This window comes from Oncorhynchus mykiss, chromosome 1 (assembly GCF_013265735.2).
Source record: "Oncorhynchus mykiss isolate Arlee chromosome 1, USDA_OmykA_1.1, whole genome shotgun sequence".
In the NCBI taxonomy this organism is placed as follows: domain Eukaryota; kingdom Metazoa; phylum Chordata; class Actinopteri; order Salmoniformes; family Salmonidae; genus Oncorhynchus; species Oncorhynchus mykiss.
The window spans coordinates 61,273,622-61,287,982 of record NC_048565.1 but is presented as its reverse complement, the minus strand read 5'-3'; the positions used below and the strand labels follow the sequence as shown (position 1 = coordinate 61,287,982).

Sequence of the window (14,361 nt, the reverse complement as noted above, 5' to 3'; positions counted from 1 at the left end):
AATTTCTAAAGTGTGTGTGTGTATATGCGTGGTTAATTCCTTTTTTAATTAGACAACGTGAAAACGGACAGTGGGGTTATACATTGAGTGTACAAAACATGAATAACACCTGCTCTTTCCATGCCAAAGACTGACCAGGTGAAATCTATGATTCATTATTGATGTCACTTGTTAAATCCACGTCAATCAGTATAGATGAAGGGGAGGAGAGGATAAAGGAGGTTTTTAAGCTTTAAGACAATTGAGACATGGATTGTGTATACAGTATGTGCCATTCAGAAGTTGTATGGGCAAGACAAAATATTGAAGTGCCTTTGAACAGGGTATTTCAGTAAAAAAACACATTTTTTTATAGAAGAATATAAAATTACGTTTGACAACCCTGTTGGTAAGCCTTTAATTGATATCAAACTCAATCGTTTACCTTTTCCGGTGATGAAGACATGGATGTCTCATGGTATGATGGGGTATGTAAAATGGGTCAACATGTAGCCCCAATATCTCCTGAATGTCTTGGCATTCTGGTCGAAAAAGTATCTTTCTGACCCCTTCTCCCATGGACAAACATGTATGGAAAGTTTTGCCTAAATCAATAGGGATGCTGTCAAAAAGGGATTGAATCAAATGTATTTACCTTAACTGTTCTTAACTGTCCAAATACTACATTGCAAGTTCAAAACTTTGTTGTACATTTGTAGTTAAAATAATGCTATGTTTTGTGCATATACCAGTATGCATAGTTTTTTCTGCCCAAAATGTAGTGGTTTAACTTGTGGTTTTGGTATATCCCAGGTTGATGATATCCTTCACTATGGACAAATCCATCTACACGTGGACAGGGTACATGTATGCAGTGCTGCTTATCCTGGTGGCCATCTTTCAGTCTCTGTTCCTGCAGCAGTACTTCCAACGCTGCTTCGTTCTGGGGATGAAAGTCAAAACAGCCATCATGGTTGCTGTGTACAAGAAGGTACGTGTTACTTCTTGCACTTGTGTTCCTTGAGGATCGGGGTTCAACCCCCCCTGGCTTCCTTGATCTAACAGTGACGGAGATTTGATAGAGATTTTGTATTCGTATTCATTACGGATCTCCATTAGCTGCTGCCAAGGCAAGTAGTAATACAGTCAATCTCTTCTCTACTTTGAGAAGTATTGATGTTAGTTCTTATTGTTATTGATGTTAGCTCCCCGTGTATATTTAAGGGACAGAGATTGGAAAGATACAGAACAGAGATACAACTATTTTGTACCATCTCATATAGGAGCTTAACAATCTGCTGTTATCTATGCATTCCAATATACTGGCTTTCTCTCTAAAACAATCAATGAGTTGATGAGTGCTTATGGGTGCTTATGGGATAGGACGGGAGGGAGTGTGGGATTATGTGTGTGATCTAGCCTGCTCAAAGAAGTGTTATTACTCTTTAGTAACCTTTCGTTCAACTCTCCCCCTCCATCCTGCTCTCTATCCGCTTCCATTTATATCTCCTTCCCCCTCTCACCTCTTTCGCTCTCTCCTCCCTCTCCTCCACTCTAACTTATTTCCCCTCATCCCTCTCTCCCCCCTCTTTCCACATCTTCCTTCCCTCCTCCCCTCTCTCCCCCAGGCTCTGGTCGTATCGAACGACGCCCGCAAGGAGTCGACGGTCGGGGAGACGGTGAACCTGATGTCAGCCGACGCTCATCGATTCAACGATGTCGTTAACTTCATCCACCTGCTGTGGTCGTGCCCACTGCAGATAGCGCTCGCTATCGCCTTCCTATGGATAGAACTTGGGCCTGCTGTACTGGCTGGATTGGCTGTCATGGTCCTCATGGTGCCCATCAATGGTCTGCTGGCCAACATGTCCAAGAACGTTCAGGTTAGGAAGGGGGAGAGGGGGAAGAGAGGGTGGAAAAAGGGGGGGAGAAGGTAGGGAAGAGGGAGGTAGATCCTCATAGTTCATAGTTCTCGTGCATGGTGGCAATCAAGGTTCTGGAGGAGGAATAACAAGAGTGAGGGGAGGATGGGGGAGGGAGAGGCTGATGTGTTGGACTGGAAGTCTCAGGAGTCTCTGGAGTTTGAGTTCGGGACAGGCCAGCCCCTGGAATTTGCTACAATATTATCATACTTGAATTGCTCTCCACTGTGCTAAATCTAAATGGCGAAGCTTCAACAACATGTATTCTACATTAACTTATCTGTTTCTGGGGTTATTGGGTGTATGCGTTAATGAACTGTCATCAACAGCAGTTAGTGCAAAACCTTCTTACCTCACGTTCCCATTTCTGTCTGTCTCTATTTTCAGATTGAGAACATGAGGTACAAAGACAAACGGATGAAAATCGTGAACGAGATGCTGAATGGCATCAAGGTATTAGCTTGAATAATAATAAGGTTCAATATACCTAATTAAAAGTATGCTAGCGCAATGGTGTGTGCTTGTCCTACTTCATATCTACAGTTTCCTTCGTCCTAGCGCTAAACAGTGCATTTGACTATATATCTTAGAGATATTCTGTCAACAGTACATTATTAAGAGTACTTGAGGTAGAGGCCAATCTAAAGGCCAATCTCCCCTCCCACTCTCCAGATCCTGAAGCTATATGCATGGGAACCATCATTCCAGAACCAGGTGATGGGAATCAGAGAACAAGAGCTGGTGGTCATGAGGAAGTTTGCCTACCTCTCCTCCGTCTCCACCTTCGTCTTCTCCTGCGCCCCCGCCCTGGTGAGTACTGAGATAAAGGGAGAGAGAGAGAGAGAGACATACACACACACACACTCTAACTAACCCGTGTATGTCTCCAGGTCTCCTTGGCAACCTTTGCAGTGTTTGTAGCAGTGGACTCAGAGAACGTTCTGGATGCAGGGAAAGCCTTCACCTCCATCTCTCTTTTCAACATCCTGCGCTTCCCTCTGGCCTTCCTGCCCATGCTCATAGCTGCAATGGTGCAGGTAGGACAGCACACACGCACGCACGCACACACACACACACACACACACACATACGTCCACACACATGCACACACATCTTACATTTTTATTCAAGTCTAAATGGCTTGTTTTTAGTTAATTTCGCTTACCCCAAAAATGCATTCACTTCAAGATAAATTGTATTGTATGAAGATATTCTGACTTGTATCAAAACATTTTTTTGGTTCAAATAAGCAAAATGATATACCAGTGCAGGAATATATATTAGCCTGGTAAAACACACACACTCCCTAAATACACCTGTGTGTTTGTCCCTCCAGACCAGTGTTTCTAAGAAGCGTCTGGAAAAGTTCCTGGGAGGAGACGACCTGGACACCAACATCGTGCGTCACGACCCCAGCTTCAGTAGGTCAAGGGTCAAATGTCACACACTTTGAGCGAATGGAATGGCATCAGACACATGGAAACCATGTGACGTATTTGACGTATTTGATCCCATCCCACCGACACCGCCGTTAACATGAGCCCGCCCTCCCCAATTAAGATACCACCAACCTCCTGTGCCTCAAACGTGTGTCTGTCTATGTCTGTTCCCAGACACAGCCGTGAGTGTCTGTAATGGAACCTTTGCTTGGGAGAAACACGCTGAACCTGTTCTCAAAAAGTGAGTTTATCTCCTCTATGGGTGCGTGTCTGTTTTAACAGAGAAGTCATATCAAATCAAAGTTTATTGTCATATGCACTGGATACAGCGTAGTGTACACAGTACAATGAATTGCTCACTTTCAGTTGAACCTCTCCTGTCAGTACAGCAGCAATTAAAAGTATAAAAAAAGCATCAAATAAATACTCAGATATGCATTGAGAGGTGTGGCTTTTGCAATCATCACCTCTGCTTTGTTAAACGTGTTGTGTGTGTCCGTGTTTGTGCGTGTGTGTTTGTGTGTGTGTGTGTGTGTGTGTGTGTGTGTCAGTGTGTCATTGGAAATTAAGCCCGGCAAGCTGGTAGCAGTGGTGGGAGTGGTGGGTTCTGGTAAATCGTCTCTGATATCAGCAATGCTGGGAGAGATGCACAGCTCAAAGGGCTTCATCAATGTACAGGTAACACACACACACACACACACACACACACGCACGTCATGCAGGTAATTATAATCATAGTATTTACTGCTTTTATACTCACATTAAATACTCACATTTCTCAGTATGACCTATTTTAGTATGACCTATGACCTATATCAATAATTATTGATATGACAATAAATGACCAGTGAAATGTATTGTTTTTAACATGGTCAGCCATAGTAGTATGGCTTCCCTGGTTCAAATTAGGGTTAAGCTCCTTGCTCAAGGGCAACAAGGACAGAATTGTCATCTTGTCGGCTCAGTCATTTCAAACCCGCGACCCTTCGGTTACCGACTCATTGCTCTAACTGCTAGGCTACCTGCCTTTGGTTAGATACAGTGCTTGACGAAACTCACACCTCTGGTCCAAGTTGAAGATCTGCAGCCTCACAGTTAACCTTTCCAATGTAAGAACGCTGGAATAAAGTATGATTGCGCACGCTGCAGGTCGATGGAACCGTTTGCCAGTGATGTGAATTGAATTGGCTGCACCTCCTTGTTTGGATAGTGAAGCTTACATTTTAAACGTGTCTCTATACTCCAGCCCTTTGGAATTGAGATCAAAATGTTTTATATGAGGCCAAAGTACAGAATGTCACCTTTTCTTTGAGGGCACGTTCATACATATCTGTTTAACCGTTTAGAAATGAAAGCTCTCTATGTATCTACTCCGCCATTGGAAGAAGTCATAAGTATTTGGACAAATTCACTTATAGTGTATTAAAGTAATCAAACGTTTATTATTTGGCCCCATATTCCAGGCACGCAATGACTATATCAGGCTTGTGACTCTGCAAAGTTGTTGGATGCATTTGTAGTTGGATTTGGTTGTTTGGGGTTAAGTTCTGCCCAATAGGAACTGAATGGTGAATGACGACTGCAGTCCTTTTCTTTCTAAGTGATTAGATGTTTCTGAATAATTCTAAATGATTCCGATATGCCACGATTAAGAAAAGTGCTCACCGAATTTGGCCTATTGGTACACGTTTTTAAGGAAACACCTCAAATATTTCCACCCCTTAAGTTAAATTGCAAAACTGATCTGCATTTGACAATTCCGCCTCCTTACCGCCAGCCGAAAATAGAGCCCTATAAGTGAATTTGTCCAAATACTTTACTGTTATATGTTCTGTACTGTTGCCTGACATTTTATTTCAAATTCAAAATGCTGGAGTATAGAGCCAAATTGAAAAACGCAGCTTTATTGTCAAAATACATATGGAGGACAAAGTAAAACTCTCTCTCCTCTTGCACTCTCTACCCTCCCTCTCTTCCCACCCACTCTCTTTCTCTCCTCCTTCTGCACTCACTCCCCTCCCTCTTTTCCTACCCACTCCCTCTCTCTGTCTCCTCTTCCGTCTCTGCTCTCTCCAGGGGTCGGTAGCCTTCGTGCCCCAACAGGCCTGGATCCAGAATGCCACTCTCAGGGACAACATCCTGTTTGGCTACCCACTGGAGGACTCTCGTTTCCAGGCTACGCTGGAGGCCTGCGCCCTGGGGCCCGACCTGGAGCTGCTGCCTGGGGGAGACCAGACTGAGATCGGGGAGAAGGTGAGAGATGACTGGATGGTCTGGAGGTGGTTAGGGGAGAGGGGCTGGTGCTAAGGAGAATGCACTGAGATTGAGTCTGCATCCCAAATGAATCATAGTCCGTCAGTAGGTACACTAAAAACAACAAATCCACGTGCCAGTGATGATGGACCATGTTTTTGATGGACACAGTTTTTCCATCAACACAGCTCATTTAAATGCAAAAAACGATGTTCTATCTCTATCGATAACAGCGTCTCTCATGTCCAGCTAATGACCATGGTGGGGTAAAACTCAAGAAGTAATCTGTACAGATAATTTAAATGCCAATGCCATAGAGATTCAACTATGTTTTCTCTCTATAGCTAATGGCGTCTCTCGTGTCCAGGTAATGACCTCCGTATGTCCCCGTTTCCCTTCCCTCTCCTCCGCTCTCTTCTCCTCCCTTCCCTTCCCCTCTCGTTTCCTCCCCCAGGGTATAAACCTGTCCGGGGGTCAGAAGCAGCGTGTGAGCCTGGCCAGGGCGGCCTACAGCCAGGCTGATGTTTACCTGCTGGATGACCCTCTCTCAGCTGTAGACTCTCATGTGGGCAAACATCTGTTTGAGGAGGTGGTGGGACCTAAAGGCATACTCAAAGATAAGGTGAGTAGAATGGCTAACCAAATAAATTTGCTAAATTAGATCAATAGACAGATAGATTAATGAATGGATGGACGGACAGATGTCCTATCTCTCTGATCCCTCCGTGGACTTGTGACCCGTGGAGTACAGTTTTTCTTTTTCTCCTCCTCCCATTTCTCCTGCCCAACATCCTCTCATCTCCTCCCTCTTCTCCTCCTCCTCATCCTCTTCCTTATCCTCCTCCTCTCTTACTCTTTCTCCCTCTGTAGACCCGTATCTTGGTGACCCATGGGGTGAGTTTCCTGCCCTACGTGGACGAGATTGTTGTACTGAAAGAGGGATGTGTTTCTGAGGTCGGGTCATACCAAAGTCTCAAGGACAGCAAGGGGGCTTTCTCTGAGTTCCTGGACACCTATGCTAAAGACGAGGGCAAGAAACACACTGGTGAGTGTGTGTGTATAACTGGCTTTGTGTTTGTGTTTGTGTAACGGCAGTGTGTGTGTGTGTGTATAACTGGTTGTGTGTGTGTGTTTATCAACAGATCCAACCTCTGATGGTGAGGAGGTGGGGCTAGTCCCTGATTTACAGGATCCTCAGGCCGACACCCCTCCTGAAGACATCGTCTCAATGACCCTGAGGAGAGAGAGCAGCATCCGACGCAGCCAACGCAATGGAAGGTATGAGAGAGAGAGAGCAAAAGAGAAAGAGGGAGAAAGCGTCTGAAATTACTCTTCAGTTCAGAGCCAGATCCCTGGGTGGTTAAAGGGTGGACAAAAAAGCAGCACTTCACAGCCATTTTTAATAAACGGGCTCTGGAGAGGCGAAGGTCAAGTCATGCGTCTTCTGAAACATGACACCCCAAAATTTGCTTCTTAACACCCACCCGCACCAACGTGTTGGAGGAAACGCAGTTTAACTGACGACCGAAGTCAGACTGCAGGTGCCCGGCCAGCAAAAAGGAGTCGCTAGAGCACGATGAGACAAGTAAAGCTTCCCCAGCCAAACTCTTCCCTAGCCTGGACGATGCTGGGACAATTGTGCACCGCCCAATGGGACACCGCCTGGGATCGATCCCGGGTCTGTAACGACGCCCAAAGCACTGCGATGCAGTGCCTTAGACCACTGTGCTATGCCTCTCTGCATCTACCGTATGTAAAAATCTGGGTAAAAGATGGAAAGGAATGTATGTCTTATTCAGTACATGTAGTAATTGCTTGCTTTCTAATGTCAAAAAATCTAAAAGATTGTTAGACAAGCTACTATAACTTAATTGATAGCCTGAAATGGATTCAAGCAAGTTATTGCTATAGTTTTTTGTATGAATATTATCAATTACAATACATACAACACAATCAAACTAACCAAACAACAAAACACACCTCATGCAAACATGACACATTGTTCTCTCTCATCCTGGTCCAAGAAATTTGACTCATTAAGGTACATTTCTATACTTTCCTTTATTTTCTTTGCATATCACATTTTCATCCTAACAATAAATCAAAATAAGAATATTGCATATATGGACGGGCAACAAAGACATTTCAAAAACAAAAAAATATAAATAGTTACTTAAAATTATGAATAATTATAAAGTTGCTCATTATATACAGTGGGGCAAAAAAGTATTTAGTCAGCCTCCAATTGTGCAAGTTCTCCCACTTAAAAAGATGAGAGAGGTACACTTCAACTATGACAGACAAAATGAGAAAAAAAAATCCAGAAAATCACATTGTAGGATTTTTAATGAATTTATTTGCAAATTATGGTGGAAAATAAGTATTTTGTCACCTACAAACAAGCAAGATTTCTGGCTCTCACAGACCTGTAACTTCTTCTTTAAGAGGCTCCTCTGTCCTCCACTTGTTACCTGTATTAATGGCACCTGTTTGTTATTAGTATAAAAGACACCTGTCCACAACCTCAAACAGTCACACTCCAAACTCCACTATGGCCAAGACCAAAGAGCTGTCAAATTACACCAGAAACAAAATTGTAGACCTGCACCAGGCTGGGAAGACTGAATCTGCAATAGGTAAGCAGCTTGGTTTGAAGAAATCAACTGTGGGAGCAATTATTAGGAAATGGAAGACATACAAGACCACTGATAATCTCCCTCGATCTGGGGCTCCACGCAAGATCTCACCCCGTGGGGTCAAAATGATCACAAGAACGGTGAGCAAAAATCCCAGAACCACACGGGGGGACCTAGTGAATGACCTGCAGAGAGCTGGGACCAAAGTAACAAAGCCTACCATCAGTTAATTCACTCCGCCGCCAGGGACTCAAATCCTGCAGTGCCAGACGTGTCCCCCTGCTTAAGCCAGTACATGTCCAGGCCCATCTGAAGTTTGCTAGAGAGCAACAGCAACAGCCCCAAAACATCACTGCTCTAGAGGTGATCTGCATGGAGGAATGGGCCAAAATACCAGCAACAGTGTGTGAAAACCTTGTGAAGACTTACAGAAAACATTTGACCTCTGTCATTGCCAACAAAGGGTATGTAACAAAGTATTGAGATAAACTTTTGTTATTGACCAAATACTTAATTTGCAAATAAATTCATAAAAAATCCTACAATGTGATTTTCTGGATTTTTTTCTCATTTTGTCTGTCATAGTTGAAGTGTACCTATGATGAAAATTACAGGCCTCTCTCATATTTTTAAGTGGGAGAACTTGCACAATTGGTGGCTGACTAAATACTTTTTTGCCCCACTGTACATGATTGTTATGAATGACATATTATTGATTTGTATAATGAATTGTATCGATACACATGATTGGCGCCGGAGGAGATGGCTGCTGTTTTAGGGCTCCTAACCGATTATTTTGCACATAATGTTTCTACCACCATCTTGAATAACCGAGAGCTTCTGGATATCAGAACAGCGATTACTCACCTCGTACTGGACAAATATGTTTTCTTTAACGAGTTGGACACAAAGGATTTACTTCAGAGATATAGGTGTCAGAGATATAGGTGTCGTAGGTCGGGATTCCTTGTAAGAATCCGACGGCGAGTGGGTAACCTGCCTCTACCATCAGTCCTGTTTGCCAACGTGCAATCATTGGATAATAAACTGGATGAGCTCCGATCAAGACTATACTACCAACAGGACATTAAAAACTGTAATATCTTATGTTTCACCGAGTCGTGGCTGAACGACGACATGGATAACAAACAGCTGGCTGGATTTTCAGAGCATCGGCAAGATAGAATAGTTGCCTCCGGTAAGACAAGGGGTGGTGGTCTGTGTATATTTGTCAATTACAGCTGGTGCACAAAATGTAATATTAATGAAGTCTCAATGTTTTTCTCGCCCGAGGGAGAGTATCTAATGATAAGCTGTAGACCACGCTATTTAGCAAGAGAGTTTTCATCTCTATTTTTCGTAGCTGTCTATTTACCGCCACAAACCACTGTTGGCACGAAGACAGTACTCAACGAGCTGTTTTAGACCATAAGCAAACAAGAAAATGTTCATCCAGAGGCGGCGCTCCTAGTGGCCGGGGACTTGCAGGGAATCTTAAATCCGTTTTACCCAATCTCTACCAGCTTTCTACCAGCATGTTACATGAGCAACCAGAGGAAAGAAAACTCTAGACCACCTTTACTCCATACAGAGCGCTCCATTTGGCAAATCTGACCATAACTCTATCCTCCTGATTCCTGCTTACAAGCAAATACTAAAGCAGGAAGTACCAGTGACTCGCTCAATACAGAAATGGTCAGATAACACAGATACTAAGCTACAGGACTGTTTTGCTAGCACAGACTGAAATATGTTCTGGGATTCTTCCGATGGCATTGTGGAGTACACCACATCAGTCATTGGCTTCATCAATAAGTGCATCGATGACGTCGTCCCCACAGTGACCGTACGTACCCCAACCAGAAACCATGGATAACAAGGCAGCATCTGCACTAAGCTGCCGCTTTCAAGGAGCGGGACTCTAACCCGGACGTTTATAAGAAATCAAGCTCTGCCCTCCGATGAACCATCAAACAGGCAGAGCGTCAATACAGGACTAATATTGAATCCTACTACACCGTCTCCGAAGCTTGTCGGATGTGGCAGGGCATGCAAACTATTACGGACCACAAAGGGAAGCACAACAGTGAGCCCAGTGACATGAGCCTATCAGATGAACTAAATTACTTCTATGTTGGCTTCGAGGCAAGCACCACTGAAGCATGCATGAGAGCACCAGCTGTTCTGGATGACTGTGTGATCACACTCTCCATAGCCGATGTGAGTAAGATCTTAAAACAGGTCAACATTCACAAGGCCGCAGGGCCAGATGGATTACCAGGACTTGTACTCCGAGCATGCGCTGACCAACTAGCAAGTGTCTTCACTGACATTTTCAACCTGTCACTGACCGAGTCTGTAATACCAACATGTTTCAAGCAGACCACCATAGTCCCTGTGCCCAATAACACCAAGGTAACCATGTCTGTAGTCAAGTGATTTGAAAGGCTGGTCATCGCTCACATCAACACCATTGTCCCAGAAACCCTAGACGCACTCCAATTGGCATAACGACCCAACAGATCCACAGACGACGCAATCTCTATTCCACAGTGTCCTTTCCCACCTTGACTAAAGGAACACCGTCGTGAGAATTTTATTAATTGACTACTGCTCAGCGTTCAACACCATAGCTCATCAGAGCTCATCACTAAGCTAAGGACCCTGGAACTAAACACCTCCCTCTGCATCTGGATCCTGGACTTCCTGACGGGCCGCCCCCCCCCCCCCAGGTGGTAAGGGTAGCCACGCTGATCCTCAACACAGGGGCCCCTCAGGTGTGTGTGCTTAGTTCCCTCCTGTACTCCCTGTTGACCCATGACTACATGGCCAAGCACGACTCCAAAACAATCATTACGTTTACTGACGACACAGCAGTGGTTGGCCTGATTCCTGACAACGATGAGACAGCCTAAAGGGAGGAGGTCAGAGACCTGGCAGTGTGCCACCAGGATTACAACCTCTCCCTCAATGTGTTCAAGACAAAGGAGATGATCGTGGACTATAGGAAAAGGAAGGCGGCGCACGCCCCGATTCTCATCGACGGGGCTGTAGTGGAATGGGTCGAGAGCTTCAGGTTCCTTGGTGTCCACATCACCAATCAACTGTCATGATCCAAACACATCAAGACAGTCGTGAAGACGGCACGACAATGCCTATTCCCCCTCAGGAGACCGAAAAGATTTGGCATGGGTCCTCAGATCCTCAAATTTATACAGCTGCACCATCGAGAGCATCCTGACTGGTTGCATCCCCGCCTGGTATGGCAACTGCTCAGCCTACGACCGCAAGGCACTACAGAAAGGAAACCAACGTGGTCAGTTGAACTCAAAGGGTGAATAACTTTCCTAAGTATGTTTGCTAATAATTTAGAAAGTATCTTAAAATCAACATTCAGTAAAGCGATTGGTCTATGGTTAAAGCATTGAGACAGCTATTTCCCCGCTTTATCAATAAGTGCTATAGTTACATCAGCAGTAGTTCCATTTACAAAACCATTATCCCAAAAATAATAGTACACTCTAAGCAGTACTGGTGAAATAAAGTATAGTTGCAAACTGCTTATGAAATTTTATATAAACATCACTTCCCGGTGCGTCTAATTTTGGTAGCTCTAAAATGGCATCTGGGATTTCTTGTATTGAAATTGGTTCATCCAATTGCGGCTTAAACTCATCATGCAACTTTGGTAACTTAATGCAATCCAAAAAATTCTAAAGATCTTTCTCACTACAATAGGTTTTTGAGTTGTACAAATACTTACATAAGTATTCAGACCCTTTACTCAATACTTTGTTGAAGCACCTTTGGCAGCGATTACAGCCTCGAGTCTTCTTGGGTATGACGCTACAGGCTTGGCATACCTGTATTTGGGGAGTTTCTCCCATTCTTCTATGCAGATCCTCTCAAGGTCTGTCAGGTTGATGGGGAGTGTCGCTGCACAGCTATTTTCAGGTCCCTCCAGAGATGTTCGATTTGGTTCAAGTCCGGGCACTAGCTGGGCCACTCAAGGACATTCCGAGACTTGTCACGAAGCCACTCCTGTGTTGTCTTGGCTGTGTGCTTAGGGTCGTCCTGTTGGAAGGTGAACCTTCAACCCAGTCTGAGGTCCTGAGCGCTCTGGAGCAGGTTTTCATTAAGGATCTACCTTTCTCTCGATCCTGACTAGTCTCCCAGTCCATGCCACTGAAAAACATCCCCACAGCATGATGCTGCCACCACCATGCTTCACCGTAGGGATGGTGCCAGGGTTCCTCCAGATGTGACGCTTGGCATTCAGGCCAAGGAGTTCAATCTTGGTTTCATCAAATTAAATCACACGCACCGAATACAACAGATGCAGAGCTTACGGTGAAATGCTTACTTACAAGCCCTTAACCAACAATGCAGTTTTAAGAAAAATACCTACAATAATAAGATATAAAAGTAACAAATAATTAAAGAGCAGCAGTAATATAACAATAGCGAGACTATATACAAATCAAATTTCAAATCAAATGTATTTATATAGCCCTTCTTACATCAGCTGATATATCAAAGTGCTGTACAGAAACCTAGCCAAAAACCCCAAATAGCAAGCAATGCAGGTGTAGAAGCACGGTGGCTAGGAAAAACTCAGTAGAAAGGGCAAAACCTAGGAAGAAACCTAGAGAAGAACCAGGCTTTGAGGGGTGGCCAGTCCTCTTCTGGCTGTGCCAGGTGGTACCGTTACAGAGTCAGTGTGCGGGTGCACCGGTTAGTCAAGGTAATTGAGGTAATATGTACATGTAGGTAGTGTTATTAAAGTGACTATGCATAGATAATAAACGGAGTAGCAGCAGCGTAAAATATAAGGGGGGGAATGAAAATTGTGTGGGCAGCCATTTGATTAGATGTTCAGGAGTCTTATGGCTTGGGGTTAGAAGCTGTTTAGAAGCCTCTTGGACCTAGACTTGACGCTCTGGTACCACTTGTCGTGCGGTAGCTGAGAGAACAGTCTATGACTATGGTGGCTGGAGTCTTTGACAATTTTTAGGGCCTTCCTCTGTTACTGCCATGTATAGAGGTCCTGGATGGCAGGAAGCTTAGCCCAGACCAGAGACTCTGTTTCTCATGGTCTGAGAGTCTTTAGGTGCCTTTTGGCAAACTGCAAGCGGGCTGTCATTTGCCTTTTACTGAGGAGTGGTTTAAGTCTGGCCACTCTACCATAAAGGCCTGACTGGTGAAGTGCTGCAGAGATGGTTGTCCTTCTGGAAGGTTCTCCCATCTCCACAGAGGAACTCTAGGGCTCTGTCAGAGTGACCATCGGGTTCTTGGTCACCTACCTGACCAAGGCCCTTCTCCCCAGATTGCTCAGTTTAGCCAGGCGGCCAGCTCTAGGAAGGGTTTTGTGGTTCCAAACTTCTTCCATTGTTCCTGGGGACCTTCAATGCTGCAGACATTTTTAGGTACCCTTCCCCAGATCTCTTCCTAGAAACAATCCTGTTTTGGAGCTCTGTGGACAATTCCTTCGACATCATGGCTTGGTTTTTGCTCTGACATGCACTGTCAACTGTGGGACTTATATAGACAGGTGTGTGCCTTTCCAAATCATGTCCAATCAATTGAATTTACCACAAGTGGACTCAAATCAAGTTGTGATGGATGATCAATGGAAACAGGATGCACCTGAGCTCAATTTCGAGTCTCATAGCATAGCAAAGAGTCTGAATACTTATTTAAATTTATTTCAGTTTTTATTTTTTTAATGTGCAAACATTTATTAAATCCTGTTTTTGCGTTGTCATTATGGGTTATTGTGTGTGGATTGATGAGGGACATTTTTTCATCCATTTTAGAATAAGGCTGTAACGTAACAAAAATGTGGAAAAAGTGAAGGGGCCTGAATTCTCTCCGAATGCACTGTAATTACCTAATTCTAGCACTTTAATTTCCCTTTCCAACTCAGTTTCTTGTTCAAGTCGTTTCCTCTTTTTCCAGCCAGAATAACCTTGGATTGTACCCTTGAAAACGACCTTCATAAAATTGCTAGGTGTTTAGTAGTATTACAGAGAAACAACAACAAAAATAGTTTATTTTTAATAACAAAACAAAGCTGAGGGCATGACCCCTCTGCAAACAGAGAGTGCAGGCTGGAGAGAGAGAGAGAGAGAG

General features: G+C 44.1%; 1 protein-coding gene across 2 annotated transcripts in view; it reads left to right on the top strand.

Moving 5' to 3' along the window:
* Positions 1–14,361, top strand: part of abcc2 (ATP-binding cassette, sub-family C (CFTR/MRP), member 2) — a 65,702-nt gene that overhangs the window by 23,995 nt on the left and 27,346 nt on the right. For both annotated transcript variants that reach the window (XM_021604527.2, NM_001124655.1), the window contains 12 exon segments: positions 793–970; positions 1,608–1,862; positions 2,289–2,354; positions 2,574–2,711; positions 2,792–2,938; positions 3,238–3,322; positions 3,515–3,581; positions 3,892–4,018; positions 5,417–5,593; positions 6,048–6,215; positions 6,464–6,638; positions 6,736–6,871. In XM_021604527.2, coding sequence (XP_021460202.2) covers positions 793–970; positions 1,608–1,862; positions 2,289–2,354; positions 2,574–2,711; positions 2,792–2,938; positions 3,238–3,322; positions 3,515–3,581; positions 3,892–4,018; positions 5,417–5,593; positions 6,048–6,215; positions 6,464–6,638; positions 6,736–6,871 — 1,719 coding nt within the window.